The 19,526-nt window shown below is 30.8% G+C and overlaps 8 protein-coding genes across 8 annotated transcripts; 4 read left to right on the top strand and 4 right to left on the bottom strand.

The window, feature by feature from the left end:
* Window positions 1-122: 122 nt before the first annotated feature.
* ASCRUDRAFT_74919 (complex I 30 kDa subunit family protein) lies at window positions 123-1,505 on the top strand. The gene has a single exon (XM_020192869.1). It carries the CDS (start codon window positions 308-310, stop codon window positions 1,337-1,339), a length of 1,032 nt encoding a protein of 343 aa, XP_020048871.1. The 5' UTR covers window positions 123-307; the 3' UTR covers window positions 1,340-1,505.
* A 663-nt stretch (window positions 1,506-2,168) lies between these two features.
* END3 (End3p) lies at window positions 2,169-3,668 on the bottom strand. Its single transcript, XM_020192868.1, has one exon. It carries the CDS (start codon window positions 3,485-3,487, stop codon window positions 2,255-2,257), a length of 1,233 nt encoding a protein of 410 aa, XP_020048870.1. The 5' UTR covers window positions 3,488-3,668; the 3' UTR covers window positions 2,169-2,254.
* Window positions 3,669-4,554: 886 nt separating this feature from the next.
* Window positions 4,555-6,304, top strand: STE2 (alpha-factor pheromone receptor STE2). The gene has a single exon (XM_020192867.1). It carries the CDS (start codon window positions 4,735-4,737, stop codon window positions 6,004-6,006), a length of 1,272 nt encoding a protein of 423 aa, XP_020048869.1. The 5' UTR covers window positions 4,555-4,734; the 3' UTR covers window positions 6,007-6,304.
* Window positions 6,305-6,391: 87 nt separating this feature from the next.
* On the bottom strand, window positions 6,392-8,647 carry ASCRUDRAFT_7113 (uncharacterized protein; the record flags this gene model as incomplete). The annotated part of the gene is made up of 1 exon (XM_020191890.1): window positions 6,392-8,647. The coding sequence occupies one exon, from the start codon at window positions 8,645-8,647 to the stop codon at window positions 6,392-6,394; it is 2,256 nt and encodes a 751-aa protein (XP_020048868.1).
* A 1,666-nt stretch (window positions 8,648-10,313) lies between these two features.
* On the bottom strand, window positions 10,314-12,860 carry ASCRUDRAFT_69352 (F-box protein; the record flags this gene model as incomplete). Its single annotated transcript, XM_020191662.1, has 1 exon — window positions 10,314-12,860. The coding sequence occupies one exon, from the start codon at window positions 12,858-12,860 to the stop codon at window positions 10,314-10,316; it is 2,547 nt and encodes an 848-aa protein (XP_020048867.1).
* Window positions 12,861-13,110: 250 nt separating this feature from the next.
* SLD3 (Sld3p) lies at window positions 13,111-15,678 on the top strand (the record flags this gene model as incomplete). Its single annotated transcript, XM_020191887.1, has 1 exon — window positions 13,111-15,678. The coding sequence occupies one exon, from the start codon at window positions 13,111-13,113 to the stop codon at window positions 15,676-15,678; it is 2,568 nt and encodes an 855-aa protein (XP_020048866.1).
* Window positions 15,679-16,464: 786 nt separating this feature from the next.
* MED11 (Med11p) lies at window positions 16,465-16,998 on the bottom strand (the record flags this gene model as incomplete). Its single annotated transcript, XM_020189602.1, has 1 exon — window positions 16,465-16,998. A coding segment is annotated over one exon (534 nt), but the record flags the coding sequence as incomplete, so codon positions are not given.
* A 411-nt stretch (window positions 16,999-17,409) lies between these two features.
* ASCRUDRAFT_74913 (40S ribosomal protein RACK1) lies at window positions 17,410-19,517 on the top strand. The gene is made up of 3 exons (XM_020192866.1): window positions 17,410-17,490; window positions 18,141-18,622; window positions 18,959-19,517. The coding sequence occupies exons 1-3, from the start codon at window positions 17,448-17,450 to the stop codon at window positions 19,379-19,381; spliced, it is 948 nt and encodes a 315-aa protein (XP_020048864.1). The 5' UTR covers window positions 17,410-17,447; the 3' UTR covers window positions 19,382-19,517.
* Window positions 19,518-19,526: the final 9 nt, after the last annotated feature.

Here is a 19,526-nt window from a genome sequence, read left to right as displayed (position 1 = left end):
TGCTTTGTTGATAAGAAACAGAGCACCATTTCCTATCTAGTCACTATCTGGTCACTATCTCCTCGCATCGGCACTGCGATTGCACCGCGTTCGTCTCGCGCACGACCACAAAAACCACCGCTCCAACCGGCCCGCGGCTTGCACCGGCACTTGCCGAATCGCTACAGCCCTGCATTCCGTTGTATGTAAACCGTGTAGGGCTCTAGCGGTGTGCTCCGCACATGCGGTTGTTACACCACGGATAGTTTGCCGGTGTGACACGGAACACCGCGGCACCTGACAGCACAACGCTGATTTGTGCTGACCAATGGAAATGCGAATTAATTTGATTATATCGCAGAGTATCAACATCAAACTATTTCAGGTGGTTTCAAACATCGATCAGTATCTGTTTTTTTGGTTAGCGACTGTTGTTTCGAGCTATTTTCCAGGCCCATATTCCTACTACGAAAGAGTGTCTAAAATGATTGTTCCCAGATCTGTCCAAAGACTCGTTTTCAGTTCTTCCTCCAAATCATGGAATCTCGTTACTCCATTATCCAAAAGATACTTTTCTCACTCGCTAAGACCCTTAAATAAATTGGAAGAATCCACTGACTCGTTGCCATTGCTATCTGCCTTGCCTCGTGAAGTCCCAAAGGAAATTGCCGAGGAAATAGTAAATCCTGCCGATAAATACAAAGATCAGTCTCAGGAATTGCACAAGTTCGGCCAATATATTATGACTTCCTTGCCCAAGTTTGTTCAAAAGTTTTCAGTTTGGAAAGATGAATTGGTTATATATGTTGGCCCAAACTCACTAACTCCTGTCATGACTTACTTGAAAAACCACACTTCCTGTCAATTTACATTAGTTGCTGATGTCACTGGAGCAGACTATCCCTCAAGAGTTAACAGATTTGATGTCATTTATAACATGTTATCGGTCAAATTCAATTCAAGAATTAGAGTTAAAACCTATGCATCCGAAGTATCGCCAGTTCCTTCAATTGTTCCCTTATTCGAAGGTGCTAATTGGTATGAAAGAGAGACTTACGATTTGTTTGGTATCTTTTTTGAAAACCATCCAGATTTAAGAAGAATCCTAACCGATTATGGTTTTGAAGGTCATCCATTGAAAAAAGATTTCCCAACAACTGGTTACACTGAAGTAAGATACGACGAAGAAAAAAAAAGAATCATTTATGAACCTTTAGAATTGACTCAAGCTTTCAGAAATTTCTCTGTTGGTAGTTCTGTTTGGGAACAAGTAGGCGAAGGTAAAGACTACACTCCAACTGATTTCAAATTGCCAACTCCAGAACCTGAGCCACAACCTGAATCAACTGAAAAGAAATAATAATTTTATTCAATAAATAAAAATACAATTACAATAAATTACAATAAATTACAATTTATTTCAATTTTTTAGTTAATAACCTCAATTACAAATACTAAGAATTCTCCCCTTAAAAATTCCCATCAATAATTTTATAATCCAATTCATGATTTTTTTTCCTCAAAACCTTTTTTTTTTTGAATTTTTTAGTTTGATTTAATGTTGTTTAAAAAAGAATTGAAAAAGAATTGAAAAAGAATTGAAAAAAAAATTGAAAAAAAATTAAAAAAATTAAAAAGAAATTAAAATGATAATGTAAATTAACAATTAAGTTACATCTTCAAATTAAAAAATAAAATAAAATAGCTAAAAAAATAAAATTCTAAGATTATATTATTTAATAGACTTACTTACTTGGTTTTATTTTTTTATGTTTTTATTCTTTATTCTTGTTTGTTCATTACTACTATTTTAAAACATCCCGACCAAACTTACATCATTATATCTCTAGTTTTCATTTTTTACTTTTATGATTTACTACCATTTTCTCTTTATATATATATTGATATATTGATACTACTTTTATAATATATATTCTTCCTATAAAAATTTGCTGAAAAACTTACTATTTTTAATTCATGAAATTAATAGAAGATAAAAAAAAAAAAAAAAAATAAAAAAGAAAAAAAAATGAACTGGAAAAAAATGAACTTATAAAATATTAAAAATTTTAAAAGATGACAAACAAGTAATGAAGTAATGAACTTTATACAATAAATATATAGAAAATTAAAAAGAAAACAACAAAAACAGGAAGAACCAAATTAAAATAAAAACAAAAACTTAAAATAAAAAATTGAAAAAAACAAAAAAATTAACTAACTTTAAAAACAAAAATTTAAACAAGTCAATTTAAATCGACTCAAATAATTCAACTTAAAAGCCCGAATTAGAGACTTCATATATCTGCTGTTTTAATTCTTCTAGCTCAAACTCTTTTCCCCTGTAGTAATCCTCTAATACAGAAACCTGTTCCTCAATGATATTTAAATCACTTGATATGCTCTCATATTGTTCATTGTCAAATCCAGAACTTTTTCCAATACCATTGGCTTCATCTTCGAGTTGTTTTAATCTTGATTCTTTATATTTCAATAATTCTTCCAATTCATACCTTATAACGGAATTCTTAGATGATCTTTCTTTTCTCTCTGTTTTCTCCTTTTCAGCCCTTTCAAGCCTATCTTCTATTTCTTTTAATTTTTTGGTTAGTCTTGCTTCTTCCCATTGGGGATCACGGATAGTTGAATAGTCATCCTCTATTCCTCCATTGTCGTCATATAACGAGGATGATGAATTTTTTTTATTGATGCCCATTTTATTCAAATAATTTCCACCAAATGATTTATCCTTGACTTGGGAATAAGAAGAATTCTTAACCTCAGTTTGTGAAGAATTTAAATTGTACTGGGGAACTTCTTTGGAAAAAGTTGCTCTTAATGATGCAGGCACCGTTCTTGGGACTCTTTTACCAGAGGATCTTTGATTTAAAATATGCAAAAAAACCATGCATTGATCTTTATCAATGGTTTCGTACTGCTTGGGATTGACCAAATTCCAGGCATAACCAATGTCGGTTTTCGGAACATTTTGTAAATCGTTATACAAATCGGTTAATGAATTGAAACTAATTCTACCAAATTTATCTGAAGAACTATTGTAAATGTTTTCATAGGTCGATTTGTCATTTGGTGAAATATACCAATCAAAATTGGTGGATAAATTTAGCTCCTCATCATAGTTATCATCATCCAAGCTCACCGATGAGTTTGGTAGTTGACCAGTCAATGCCTTGTTAGCTTGGATCAAATGGGACTTGGACCCAGGAACTAACCAAGTAGGTAAAGCATCAGGAATAGATGCAAGATTCCCATTTACTGACTCAAAAATCAATTTCATGGCAATGCAAAATTCCTCAAAGTCCAAAAATCCATCAGAATCAATATCTGATAAATCCCAAATCTTTGCCAATTTATCATTAGGTAGCTGCGAGTTTTTGAATACATTGGCACATTTATCGTTGGATAATTTATTGTTCACAGGATTCAAACCACGAAAAACTTCCCAGAATTTCTTTAGTTCCCAATCTTCCAATTTGTCACTGCCCATTATTGCTCTCTTGTTGGAATATTTCCCCTATCTTTAGTGTGTTGTATGAAAATAATGTATTTCCAATAAAACTAATAACTAGCACAGTCTCGCTTCCAACTTTCTGAATAAACAAGACAAAATCAAGTTGCAATTGAAGAAATCCTATCAAAATGGCACCTTTTCCAGGATTGGTCTGTTGTGTACTGATCAAAGTGGCATCTAAAGTAAACGTAATAAAACAATCAGTGTTATCACCGATATTTAGCTTTGAAAAGTCACGCGCAAAACCTTCGTCAGAAAAACCGACGGTGGTTCAGAGGTCGCTAGTTCGAATTCCGTCGGGGAACTGTTTTCAGAGCATTTTCTGCCGTGGAAGCACAGTCTCCATTTTGTATTGGTTTTGCTTCTTCACAGATGAGGGCAGTGGCAAGTGCTTTGGACTGTTTTTTCTGTTACATATGCTGGGTTTGGTAGTTTGGAATATTTCCTGATGTGTTTGTTTCCAAAACTTATTGGGAAATCTTCTATCCATAAAAATTCTCGTTAGGTGCTGTACAGCTGATGATATGGCATAATTTAACTATTGTTCACCAAGATCATGCTTCTTTTAAAACCTCTATGTATTAATATATACGTATTAATATATATATGTATTTAATTAAATGCTTTTGCTTGTTCAAGACTGTCTGAAATCATTAAAGAATTCAAAGCCCATTTTTTTATCTTTGTTTGTGTTGATTTTAATCTAAATGACTTGGTATAACAAGTATATGGTGTTGATTTCCAGTTTGTTTCATTTTTTTTCCAAATAAAACTAACTAAACGATATCTCACAAAATTATGCACTGTAATTGGTTTTTGAATAATCATTAAAAAGAAACAAAAAATATTTTATCCTTCAACTCCAAACTAAATGCATCCTTTTACATCTTCCACTTTTGAGGTTCCTATTGAAGTGGCCCAATTAGGAAAGTGCGAGTAGACATCAGTTTTCAATCAAAAACCATATTTTGGAACAATAGCATAATGTGCTACATAATAATAAACGAGGATTTTGACTGGATATTCTAAAACGTCAGATATGATTCAAAAAAAGAAACAGAATATAATTGACTTCATTTCCCTTCCCTTTGCTTTGTTTTATTTATGTTTTTTCCTGTTACATTTTTTTTCTTCAACCATTCACCCTATAATATCTAATTCTAGCAATAAAATAAATTGAACTAATCTCACAGCCATCTTTCTTACTATCAAGTTTTATCTCCATGTCTAATATATCTCCAGAAGACATTTATCTAAATTTTACTTCTCCAGATTATGGTGAAGTTTTTATTCAATTTAAAGATCTCGACAGCTATCTTGTTGAAGTTTCTACCAGTGCAATAATCTTTGGTGTAAGATTTGGTGCAGCATTTATTGTCATGGTTTTGTTAGCATTATTAATGAATAAAAAAAAAAGGGCTTCCCCAATGTTTATTCTCAACCAACTAGCATTATTGTTTTTAATCGTTCATACATGTCTTTATTACCATTATCTTCTTGGACGTTCTGCTAGTATTACAACCATTTTCTCTGGCGTTTATATTTATAATGCTACTGATATTAACATGACAATTGCAACAAACTCTATTAATATTATTTTAGTAACAATCATACAAGGCACTCTCTTATATCAAATGTATCTCATTTATTTGCATGGAAATATTCTTCATCAAAAAAAATTATACAAAAATGTTGCAAAAGGGTTTTTTGCCCTTTCAATCTTAACTGCTTTGACAGACGTTGCATTTTATTTAAATGTCGTTATTAAACGAGCTCTCCATGTTAAAGGTAAAGGCCATATAAACCCTGAGTCATGGGAAACAACTTTGCCTACCACTTTATTCACTGTTTCTATTGCTTTAATGAGTTTGATTTTAATTTTAAAACTAGCTTATCAAGTCATGGAAAGAAAAAAAAATGGTTTGAAACAATTTTCAATTTTCCATATTTTAACAATCATGTTAGGTCAATCAATGGTTATTCCCATTATTCTTCAAATTATCGCATTAGCAACTCCTAATAGTAATAATCTCGGGTTATCTGTTTTGCCCCATATTTCAATTTTAATTGTCACAATATGTTTGCCCCTATCAAGTATGTGGGCCACATCAATCCATAATAGAAACGAAAACCCAAGTTCTGTCGGTTGTTTTAATGTCAATAACTCAGCTTCTTCAGTGTTTACTGATTCAACTGCACAGACCTTTGTCGACCATAATAAAGAAAAGGGCTCTGACCTTCAAAATAATATGGAAAGTTTTGACGAATTGAGAAAAATAGAAACATACAATTCTCCACTTAATATTGAAACGCCAACTACACTATTCGGAATGGCTGATAACAATGACATAGAAAACCAATCAATCAGAACAAAGCTGATTCATTCCAGTTCTTACAAGGTAAATATTAGCAACAAGAACTTGAGTCTGAGGAGTTTTGATTTTATTGCAAAGACAACCCATAAAACAGGTAACAACTATCCCTTTAATCGATGAGTACTCATCTCTATTCAACTTATAAGATGATGTGTGTCAATTGAATCTTTCAAGCTCATCTGTCCATCTTTTTTTTTACTTCAATGTGTTTGCTTGTATGACTTCTTACCATAATGTGGATGATTAATTTATTATCTCTTTTACTATATTTATTTCTTGTTTTTACACGTGCAATTTATTTATAATTTAATTATTTTTTTCAGTGTCCAACTTTTAATAAAATGAGATCTTTAATCATCTGTTTCCGGAGATTTTTTTTCCGTCCAAACGAAGCGTAGTCTCCGGAAATATCGACCGGCATTCGCCTAAAAACCCCATTTTATCGAGTCATGGGATGATGAATGAGTAGAATGTGTATTATAGGATAGCTCTATAAACTATATTTTTAGTTAAGCAAATGAACAATGCTTGATCTGGATTTGTTGTTTTGCTTTGTTTGGATGGTGTTTTCAATCAGATTTTCTGATGTGTCATTTCTTCTGCAACAATTTTTGCTCAAAGATAATAACACTTCGCCAGCTTGATTCAAAGTATTGTTGAGATTTTCACTGAGTTTTGTGTTGTTGTTAGAGTCTGATGTTGAATCAAGACTTGAATTGGGTCTGGTTTTCGAGACACTTTTAGGACTAATTTCCACGTTGTTACTATTACTAGTCACTGATGATTTATTGTTTTTGCTTTTTGATGGTACATTCAATGGTAGTGAAAATGTATTTGTGTTTTGGTTTGAGTTTTTATTCGGACTTATACTTATCATTGGTAGAGGCAACTGAAAATCTGTCTCTTTGGTATTGTTATTCTCTGCAATTGAGTTTCTTGGTAATGTTGATGGGGACATCTCAGGATAAGAGCCACTGGCCAATGAGTTTAACAAAGGTGTTAATCCTTTAAATCCAAGTTCATATTCACTTTGGTAAATATTTTCGCTGGAATAATTTGGATTTGGAAGTATTTTATTGCTATCAGGTATTAACTGCGGACTTATATTAGTTGTTCGTTTACTATTCAACATTTCTAACCTTGAAAATGGATCAGTAGTGATTAACGGGGATAATTCAATGAAGGATTTATTTGAATCCTGATAGGGATAATAGTTGATTTTATTAAAAGTTGGATTACCATTACTTTCGATTGAACTTGACCGATTATTACTTAAAAAATTTGATAAATCATAAGAGCTACTGTTAAGAGTTTCATTAGAATTATTTAGAGGGTTATTTGGTTGTATTTTTGGGGTAATCTTGGGGCTTGGTAGTTGCAGGCTAACTGAGTTTGAGGACTTTGCAGCTGAAAGACTCAGTTTTCTGGAGTATTTTGATTTATTGAGATTATGATAGTTGAAAAATTCTTCATATTTTTCATTGACATGATTACTATTATTAATAATATTACTGGTAATATTATTAGTTGTAGTGTTGTTATTTGCATTTGTGCCTGTTTTATTGGAAAATGGATTAGACAGTTGATTAATATTTTTAATTGAATTATTAGAAGAAGTGTGATGATTTTGAAAACTAAAATTATTGAATTTATTTGTTTGTTCAATGTTTCTCAGTTGGTTAGTGCTGATAGTGTCGTTATTTTGATAACTGTTACAATGATTATGATTATGATTATGGTTATGGTTATGGTTATGGTTATTAGAATTCGTTTGCATAAAGTTATTGCTGTTATTAGTATTGTTATTGTTGTTGTAATTCATATTGTTGTAATTATTGTGGTTGTTATTGCTGTTAATGTTATCCATATCTACAAATAATTTGAAATCATGTACTTGCTTGGATGAGAAATTAGATGATAATAATTTATGAATATCATTGTTATTGAAATTATTATTTAATGATTTTGATGAAGAGTTTTCTAAATCAAGGCAATTGTATTGAATAATTTTCAACATTTTGATTAAATCATTAAAATCAAAATTTAAAGTTGGATCTCTGCAATTATCAATATTTAGTTTGAGTTTAGCAAAAGATATGTCATTTTCTTTAAAAGAGTTGAAGTTATTTGAGTTATTACTAAACATAGCAATTTCACTATACATCAATAAGATGGTGTCATGAAGATAATTAATATACTCAACAGTTGTCTGTAATATTGATAATTTATGCATTCCATCACCTATTTGACCAGGTTTATTGTTGTTACTACTGCCATTTCCATTAAAATTATTGCCATTATTGTTATTAGTGAAGTTGGATGCTGAAGCAATTGAAGACAAAGAATTTATTAAATTTATTCTACAGGCGGGAACTAATAGTTTCAAGCAGTCAAATTCTCTATTTATTTTGCTCCTCCTTTTTTTCTCAATCATAGAATGAGCAGTCTTTAATTGTTTTTTCTTTTCATCCAATTCTTGTTGGGTTTTTGCCTTTTTAGCTCTCTTATTTGTGCTATTGGTATTACTAGTTTTGTTGATGGTATTTTTGGTGTTTGTTTGGCTGACGAGTTCATTTGATTTTCTTTTAAATGAAGAGCCAGATCTTGTGGGTGTTGTAGTGGTGGATGTGGTGGATGAAGGTGAAGATTCACAGATGAAATTGGTCTCATTATTGGAGACATTGTTACTGATCGATAGAGATGGATTCATCTGAATGATTGTGGAAGAAAAAAAGGGTGGTTTGGGAAGTTGCTTTGCCATTTTCAGAATGGGGTTTATGAAGAAACAACTATTGAAATTAAAGGTGGAACGTAGTAATGTTTAGCATAAGCCAATAGCAAGCCAGACAGTCTAATCTGAATCAAATCAAATCAATTGCTCAAAACTAGTGAGAAGAAATGGAATTTTGGTAAAAGAGATATATATATATCAAAAGACCAGAATCACTACATCGTTGGTGGTTGAGAGAAACAGCTTCCATGTTGAGGGCCATGTATATAAGCAGAAAGCTACACATGGCTTGTGCAGCCAATCACAGCGCGCGCTGGAGTAGTTCCACAGCGCTGGCTTGCGCACACGTGGGCTGGGTCTAATGCAGCAGCCGCTCGTGTGCCGCTCAAAACGGCAATTTGTATTGCACATGGTCAAAAACATGCAACTGTGCATTTTTGTGCACAGTATTGCATGATGCCATTAGGTAAGCATATTTCCGCTTTGGGAAACCTGCTGTGAGACCCTATTGTGGGCGTGAGATACGCTTTGTGCTCTGTGTACCAAATCATCACAAGAGGCACAGAAAGCGTTGTTGTGTGTACTGTGGGCATGTGTGCGGGGGCTGTTTTCATTGGTCTAGCGTTTTTGTGGGTATAAGCCCATGGAATACTCGATCTGAGAGAGCTTTGTGGCTTTGAATGGCTGAGCTCTGTTCAATTGCGCAAATAATGACAGAAGCCCGCTGTATCTTAATAAGATTGCAGAAAACTTTGATGTCTCAGGCAATGTTGATAGCCAGTTAAGATCACCAACCAAAACTCAATTGTATATTTACAAATGGGTTGTATGCAACCATATAACAAAACCAGGTATCTAGATTGCTTTCAGCTACGATACTTTCAGTTCCCATTATTCTGTTATATCAACGATCTAATGCGAGTACGTTTTAAAACCTGCTTTCTCTTTTAGTTTAATGTATCCCTAAACCAAGCAGTTTCAATATAGGAATACGTCTTAATGTGATTAATTTCAAATAAATATCAAGCATTCAACTTTATTGTTTCATTTATTTGCTCTATTTCACAACAACTGGTTTTGTAGTTTGAACATAAAAATCGCATATTTTGTGCATCCTTTAGGATAAACTACACAGTCTATATGCAAATTTCAATTATCACTATCAAATACAAACAGTTCCAAGTATTTATGTATTCAAATAATCTAAATTGTTTTGATTGAAAATTTATAAAACAATTATAAATTTTGCATCATCGTGTTATGCTGTTTCTTAATAAAAATTTTCTAAAATGCGGTTGTTGAGATGCTATCGGTGATTATATATAGTGATAAACCATTGGTTATTTTTAATGAAATCTTCTAAATATAAAATTACTAAAAACCATATTATACCATTATAGTATTTAATTTAATTCTAGATTATAACCTATATGGTTAATGTGTTACTGAAATTTTGAAAAAGTATTTTGCAATTGCGCCAGCTGCAGCCAAATGCAGGGTCCTTGGATAAAAAGCTTGGTTACCAGTTCCCCAACTGAATCCCAACCAGAATTATCTTTATTGTCATCCCTGATCGTAATTTGAAAATCTTGATACTTATTTCTTAATTTAATATAATTTAATATAATTTAGTATAATTTAATATAATTTGTATAATTTAATCAATTTTCTGAATATATGCTAAATACCTTTCCTATCAATTTAATCCTGGGATCTCAGAAAATGATGCCATGAACTTCATCGAAGGTTCAAATCCTCTTTCTGTTAAAAATTCCCATTGCCGTACATTTTGTTTTTGAAACATATATCCCCATAATTCCTCATTCTCACTAACGTGTACTCCACTGTCCATAAACCTAAGTATTAACTCAGCCATTTTTAAATTATTCTTCTCGAAACACCGAATTAATGGTTTAGGTGATTTGACTTTCAATGATGGCTTGAATGAACTTCTAGAAAATGTGTTTTGAATCCTTGTTAAATTATCCTCCATTAACGACAAATTGTTACGAATAAGATTGAAAAACTGCGTAATATCTGTGATTATTGCCAGAATATCCTCGGTGTTATAGTATGGATCTATCTCAAATCGATTATTGATGTGTTGATTCCTTATTAATGGTATTCTATTATTAAATCTTGGAAATGTAGGCATTCTTCTTTCAAAGTAATTTGTCGATTGTTCAATAACTGAACTATTGTTACGATTACCGTTATTGTGATTACTATCAAGCCCTTCCATACCATTATTACTATTTTCATTAATACCCGTATTACTGCCGTCCACAATGCTACTTGGAATCTGCCTATTTTCATCTTTAAAATTTTTTATCCTTTCAGAATCACGGCTAGCATACAAAATTTCCTTGATAATCAATACAGCAGTTATGTCATATACTGATTTAATTGAATCAAAACAAACTTTTTCATAACGATTTTCTTTTTTAAGGGGATTGGTATTATTAAATGGATTGTTATTTCGAGAAATATCATCAAGAGTATTGGCTTGATCATTCTCTGTATTACTATCACTGTCATTATTATCGCTATTATTATTATTATTATTATTATTATTATTATTGTCATTAGTAGAGGTTTCATCTTTTTTAAATAAATCAAAATCATCTGCATAATTGTCAATGAATAAACAAAGTATTTTATTTGCATCATCTTTTGTGAATCTTAGATTATAGTTATTTGAAAAATAGTTAATCAATTTAAGTTTATCCAATAAAGATTCTTTGTCATGAATGGTGTTGTTAGTAAATGTGAATCTTTTTGGGAAACTAATGATAGGTATATAGTAGTTATAGTAATTGTTTGTTTTACAAAAATACGGGATATCTTTTAGTTCATTGAAAAAGAATCTGTTAGCAATTTTGAAAAATATTCTTAATTGAATAAAATTTTCGTTTTCGAGTTGCATATTGAAAAACATTTTTTCAAAATTCTTTGAATCTTTATATTTTTTAAATATATTTCTTATAAATGTCTTTTCAGCAATATAATATTGAATGAATATTTTTAGCATGTATTCTTTAACTCCGAAATTCCGATTCCTATATTTGCGATAAATCTCTTGATAAATCTTTTGATAGATTTTATTTTTTTGAATCCTTTTGTAGTAATCGATTTTAGTTTTAAGTAAATTAAGAGGATATTTATCATTATCTAAATGAATTAATATATCACGTCTATCAAAATCTTTATTATTATTTTCATTTACTGGTCCCAAGATTATTTTATTTTTCTTATTATCCTTTTGGAGATCAATATCCTGGAGATAATCGTAATTCAGAACAGTTATATTTTTGAGTTCATCATTTTCTTTTCTTTTGAACCAAATCAAAATTGCTAAATAATTATAAAATTGAATATGTTTCATAATTTTATAAAATTTAAATCTTTGCCTCCTTTCTTTTTCAATTTCATCTTTTGGTAAAATTAATTTGAAACCAAACTTTCTAACTGATTCATAGTTAACAAATTTATAATTTAATATGTCAATATCCAAAACAAAGTCATCTTCAACAAGCATTGAATTTTTATTATTATTATTATCGGTAGTATGAGTACTATTATTATGACTATTATAAACCGAAGCAGTCCGATTATTAAGAAAATCAATGTTAGTAGCAGTAGAATTGATGTTAGTGTTGGTCTGACTGATAAAATTATTATTATTATTATTGATATTTCCAACATGAGCGTTATTAACAAAAAGGTTACTGACAATCCTATGATCCATCAGGTCAGTGAATAAACTGCTGAAAGGACTATTATTAAAATTACGTACATTGCTAGAACTTCGGTTGATCAGATTAATATCGGTGGAAATAGGAGGTAAAAAAAAAGAAAGTTCTTTGATTCCTGAATTTAGATCAAATAAATTCTGTTTGATAATGCTTTGGACCAAAAATTGCTTGTTCAAGCGATGGTTGATAATACAATTAAAAGACTTATCAACCATTTGAAAATTGTAATAATCCCTTCTATCCAAACATCTGAAGATCTCAAGAATTATATCAATGGGGAGATTCAGTAATGTCAAAGCATTGCTTTTACTGTCTTCTTTCGCCAGTTTTCTCTTTTTAGATTTGTCAATACCATCAACCTTCTTGTTAATTGCAGCATTAACATCGACCTGACCTTGCTTATCAACCTGTGTCTCTCTAGAAGAGATAAAAACACCTCTAGCAGTTTTCCTCTTTTTAATGGACTTCCCAGGCAATACAAAACCCATCTCTCAGCGGCAGTTGCAGGATCTGGCCCAAATGACTCAAAAGCAGTTGCACCAACACCAACAAAGGCAACAGAAAGAGCCATACAAAAAAACTGCGGTTTAATCCCTTATCCCGACAGGAGAGGTATTAGTGCATCGGACACCCGCGACGTCGGGATATAACAGCCTTTATAACGGGATTTGTGCTGCTTTCGAAGTGGGATGGAATTTTGTTCAGCAGAGACAGCACATTCAGTAGAAGAAGCAGACGATGGGTGAGAGAAGGTCGTTATCCTTGTTGTTTGGCGACAACACAGTCAAAGTCACTGTTCTTCAGGTGGTGTCATTTCTGCAGTTTGTATCCCATATTTCTTGCCACATTCAGCTCCAAGAAGAAGTTATTATTTCGAGTCCCATAAAGCGAAACAGCAATAGCGACAGCAGCAGTAGCAATAGCCAGTATTGTTTTATATTTAGTTTACAGGATCACAATGGGGTTGTTATCAAAGCGAACACAATATACTTGATTCAATTTGAGATATTTCAGCAGAAGAAGTATGGGATTATTATAGATTTATCCTTTTTAGCTTCGTTGAATCCTGCTAGCAACCTTCAGCAGATAGGTAATATTAAAGCTGACAATAAATTTTGGTGTTTGATGACATTGAAGGAATCTTTTATTTACAGAACAAATATGTTTTGCTCTTTGGATGATTGCAGTGAAATATTAGAAAATGACACAAGGTGCAAGAGCAATATTTTAAATCTCAAACTTTTTAGCTCAATATGGAACTCAAATAATAAATCAAATCTAGATAGCTTATCTAATTGTTCTTCAATTTCCACTTCTCTTTCTCCAGCATTATTGAAGAAAAGAAAAACAATCTCGAAAAGTCTTTTATCGAATTTTACAATAAAACCGCCAGTATCAGCTAACAATCAACCCCAAAGTTTCCTTTTCAATAGATATTTTGAATCTTTGTATTCAATTAAAATTCCTTTATTATATTTTATTAAAACTACTCTACCAAGAATTGAAGTGTTGGTTTTGAAAAAAAGCACTATTAAAGACAGTAATGAAAAATATTCTTCATTAAACTTTACCATTGATTCAAAATCATCATTGAGATTTATATTGAATTTGTTGATTTTAAACTTGAATTATTTTGATATTAGGCATTTGGTATCAAAAAACTTGAATGGTTTGATAAATTCCAAAAACCTAATCGACGAAATGGAGAAAAATTACAAAACAAAAATTTTATCTAGCTACCCTTATAAGAGTAGTGTTATTATTGATAATGATTTTGATAGTATCGATAATAATATCAATCAAAATCTGGTCGAGGCTGAAAATAACCAAAAGTTATTATTGTCTCAATTTTTTTTGTTTTTCTTGAAACTTCGAGAAGCTCATCTTCAAATAATTCTTTTGATTGAGTATTTATATTTGGAGGTAAATGATGTTAATATCTTATTAGACGCAAACTCAAATTATAGTTCATTTTCACCACTATCATCATCATCATCACCATCAAATCTAGATTTAAATCGGTTAAATAACAGCTCAAATTCATTTTCCAATCTACAAAATATAAAGAAACCATTAATTAGAATAAGAAGAAAACAGAAAAAGAAAAATATAAAAGTTGTTCCAACACTTACTGGTTCAACAATTTTATTAGAAAATCATAATAACAACTTCAAAGATCAAATATATAATAATATGAATGAAGAAATGATAACATTAAATAAACCAAGAGATACTAGTTCATATAAAATATTATTAAATGCATATTTAGATAGGTTAATAATCTATGATTTAGCACTAGATGGAAAATTTTTATCTTTATTGGCAAATAATTCACCAATAAAGATGCTGAGAAATGATCTTACAATTAAAGAACAATTGACATCAAATGTTTTAAATTCTAGAAATTTTTATAAAACTATTTTGTTTCCATTTTTCTGCAAAAAATGTCCAAATTTAATAAAATTCATCAAAAAAAAATTATTTGGTGGTCAAAACGTTGATATTAAAAGCAATTCTAAAAATGAATCCAAAACTAAAAGTAAAAAACTCGAAATTAAAACCAATCAGATAAAACAAAAACTGTTTTCGGAAAATAACAATGAGGTTCAAATATTGGAAAGGCCGCCATTGCCAAAGATTGCCAGAGTGAAATTAAGACACAAGTCTAAATCATTTGCAGCCATTTCAAATGCTCCAGGAATTGGAGAATTTTCTACAAAATTAGAGAACAATAACAGTAGTAATATCAAAAACAGTAGTAATATCAAAAACAACAATAATAACAGCATCAGAAAGCCAAGTTTGACGAGACAATTTTCTGCCGCTAAATTATTGGAAAGAAGAACAGTAGAGTTTGTGGATATTAAAAAGAATGCAAGGAAAGTATCTGAAAAAGAAATTGAAAAAACGTTTAGTCAGAATAATAGACCAATTTTTTTCAATGCAAAAAGTGATCTTAGAAAAAGTAATCTCAGGTTTAACTCAATGAATAATATAAAATCATTTAGTCAAGTTGAAGAAACGCCGACTAATAACAATAGGGTGACGAATCAATATACAAATTCTAATATCGATGGTTTTATTGAAAAAACACCAAAGGATATAGTTATTAATTCCGAAATAGATTTCAGTCCATTAAAAACAGCGGATAATTTTGAGATATTTGATTCGCCCGATAAAAAAGTAATATCCGGCAAAATATCAAAGAAAAGGACATATAAAATGTTGAGAGAGGACGAAGAGAATGAAATTTTTCAAAAAAGCAGTTTGATGAAAAGGTTTTTTGATGCTGCTAATGATGACTGACATTTTCAAAGGGAAAAGAAAAGGAAAGAGGTATAAAGTATTATACAAAAATAATATGTTTTTTTTAACTATTTTTTTTTTCAACTGTTTATCTAGTTTGTTTGTTTGTTTGTTTGTTTGCTATTTTCAGTGTATAGGTATGTGGATAGCACTATTAATATAGGGATATTGTAATATAGTGATAAAATTATATAATTAAATAAATATAAGATTGTCAGTGGTAATAAGATACAAAAACAGTAAGTAAAAAGTTAGAAAAGAGTGGATAAGAATAAGAGAAAGAAAAAAAAATTGATTTAAATTATATGGAAAATGAATATGCATAATAGTTGAATGAAGTGGTAAATGTTTCAAAATAAGTGACTAGATTAAAATTGATATATCAAGATCGCTTGAAGAACTACTTTTGTTATTTTTATTCTCATTATTGGTATTACTATTATTGTTATTGCTAATATTATCAGTTGCAAGGTAATTGTCAAATTCTAAATTCATGATTTGATCAGTATTTTCAATTTCTTGTTTTAAATCAATTTGAGATGTAGGGGTGATTTGATTGAAAGATGAATTTTGATACTCGTCTTTAAGTTTAATAGGTATTGGAAAATCATCATTGATTATGATTGGGGTTGAATTGTTAATGATAATTGGTGTTGAATCATTTATTCCAATTTCAATTTGAATGTCATTTTCTTTTTTAATATCATTACTTTTTTCCTTCCCAATCTGATTTCCATTAATGGTTGCATCCTCATTCTTATTTTTATCTCTATTTTCCTTTTCTTTCTCTTCTTTTTTTAAATTTTCATTTTCAATTTTAATTTCAATTTTATTTTCATTGCTGTTACTGTCATCATTATTATCTTCTTTTTTGATATCGTTGTTATTATCATCTATTTGCTCGTAGTTGGGATCATTTTTAAACAACATATCTACAGTATTAATCTGATTCTTGAAATTCCAATCGCCAACCCATGTCGCATTCTTGGTGAGGTTGATTGGTAATATGGAAACGATATTATCTTTTTTAAAGTTGTAACCAATTCTGTTGTCGTGCAATTTGATTTCTCTCCTCAACTTGGTTGTGCTTTCTTCTAGGTTTTGGAAAAAACACTTGATATCTGAGTTGACATCATCTTCTGTTTGTCGATTGCTGTTAGGGTTGTTGTTGTTGATAAGCAAGTTCTTTTTGCCGATGTGGATGTGATTCAATAGCGAGGATAGGTTGTCTATAACAGACACAAGATTCTGGTCTATCTTTGCCAAAGAGTCTAGCCTTTCCTGAAGAAACTCGTTGCGAGACTGGTTGGACATTGTTGTTGTGTTTAAAAGCTGTTAAAGAGCTGTTAAAGCGTCATAATTGTTTTTATCGTTTCCATGCATGTCAAGACGTTCTCATGCACTAACACAGCACAAAACCTTTATTTACTCGAATATACATGCTGAATACACTCAGGGCTCTCTCACATTACAGCCCTGGTTATACACACATGATTACGCCAGATTGCGCGTGATTTTTCCCTGCGTGCGCCAAAAAGCAGTCATCGCACCGCCAAAACGGCTTCAGCGTCAAAGCGGTCACCTGCGGCTGAAAAATTTCAGCCCAGCCAAGTCCAGCGCTAAATCCTGCCTCCAGCCAATTCTCCCAGCACGGAAAACGTTGTCCCAGTCTACTGTTAAATTTTTTCTTATATTTATATTCTATCCAAGATATCCCTAAGGGTTACAGAAGAGACTTTTAAGAATTTATTTCTATAATATATTATAAAATGGCCGACAAAGAAGTTCTTGTTTTAAGAGGTACCTTAGAAGGTGTGTATTACTGTTAAATTGCAAGATTTAAATCAATTATTCCAGACCAGTTAGTTGGCATCACCATTGAAGTTATTGAAATTATTGAAATTATTGAAATTATAAAAATTATTGAAATTGTCAAATTTATAAAACTAAACCATACATTAAACTGCTGAAATATATCATGGGTGATTTGAAATTCAAAACAAATTAGGGATCACTTTTTCATAAAATAATTGATGAAAAACCATTAATAGTTTTAACAAATTAGATCAAATCTTTGGCAGATGACAAAATAAACTGAGTAATGACATTGAAATATTTTAAAACGAACTTGGAAAATATTTGATTATATCGATAAACAAATCAAAAATTAATGCAACATGATTATGAGGTTTCTACAAAAATTGATTTTTTATTTGCATTAATTATCATTTGCAGATCTTTGGCAGTATTTATCTTTTAAAATAATTAATCAATGTCCAGAGAGAATTACTAATTAAAATGACTTTATTTAAGAAATTTTAAATGTTCAATATTAAAATAATAAAAATAAAAATCAATAAGGAAATAATTTTAAATTTCAATCATAAAAAACTAGTTACCAATTGAGATGGTTTTAAGATTGATATACTAACTAATTCTTTTACTTTTTTTTTTCTAATTAGGTCACAATGGATGGGTCACTTCCTTAGCTACTACCCAAGTTCAACCAGATATCTTATTATCTGCTTCTCGTGATAAGACTTTGATTGTCTGGAAATTAACCAGAGATGAACAAGCCTACGGTGTCCCAAGAAGATCATTTAAAGGTCATTCTCACATTGTTCAAGATTGTTGTATCTCTCCAGATGGTTTATTCGCCTTATCTGCTTCATGGGATAGAACTTTACGTTTATGGGATATTGAAACCGGTCAATGCACCAGAAGATTTGTAGGTCACACTGGTGATGTTTTAAGTGTTTCCATTGCTAAAAACTCAAGACAAATCGTTTCTGCCTCAAGAGATAAAACCGTTAAAATCTGGAATGCCATTGGTTTATGTAAAGAAACTTTACAAGGCCACTCTGACTGGGTTTCTGCTGTTAGATTCTCTCCAGAAGAATCTTCCTCCACCATTGTTTCTGCTGGTTGGGATAAATTAGTCAAAGTAAGTTTAATTTTTCAATTTTTATTTCATTACTTCATTATGGGTTGTTTTTTTGATTGATAATTTGTTCAAATGATGTATAAACATATTTGCTACTTTAGACAAGGTTTACACTTTGAATGAAACTATAATACACCAAGATCTCTGATGCTATTTTTCATATTACAAAATAAATTAAAAAAAATGAAAAGAAAAATATAATCAAGTTATCAATTAAATTATCAACAATCTGTATTTTCCGAAATAGACATTTATTTGTTTGTTTTTCAATCACAGGTTTTAACTTTTTGGAATCAATTTTACTAACATTTTTTTTTTTATCTTCTATTTCTCTAGTCCTGGGATTTATCTGACTACTCTGCCAAAGCTGATTTCATTGGCCACACCGGTTACGTCTCCTGTATCACCATCTCTCCAGATGGATCTTTATGTGCTTCTGGTGGTAAAGATGGTTCTATTATCTTATGGGATATGACTGTTCCAAAGACCTTATATACCTTAAACTCCGGTGACGAAATCTATGCCTTAGCTTTTTCTCCAAACAGATATTGGTTATGTGCTGCTACATCTTCTTCAATTAAAATCTATAACTTGGAAGAACGTAGATTAATGGGTGAATTGAAACCAGAATTCACCTCTACTGGTAAAACTAAAGACGCAGAATGTATCTCCTTAGCTTGGTCTTCTGATGGTCAAAACTTATTCACTGGTTATACTGATAATATTATTCGTGTTTGGCAAGTTATGACCAGCAGTTAAATTTAAATATATTTTTGAAATTAAATTAAATTAAATTAAATTTATCAAAAATCATTTAAAATCTAACAAAAAATAAATGAATCTTTAATAAAAGTTTAATCATCTTATATACTTGAAGTCTTCCAATTCTTAGGCCTTTAACTCT

Source organism: Ascoidea rubescens, assembly GCF_001661345.1.
Source record: "Ascoidea rubescens DSM 1968 unplaced genomic scaffold ASCRUscaffold_3, whole genome shotgun sequence".
Classification (NCBI taxonomy): Eukaryota; Fungi; Ascomycota; class Saccharomycetes; order Ascoideales; family Ascoideaceae; genus Ascoidea; species Ascoidea rubescens.
This window is presented reverse-complemented; position numbering and strand designations above follow the sequence as displayed.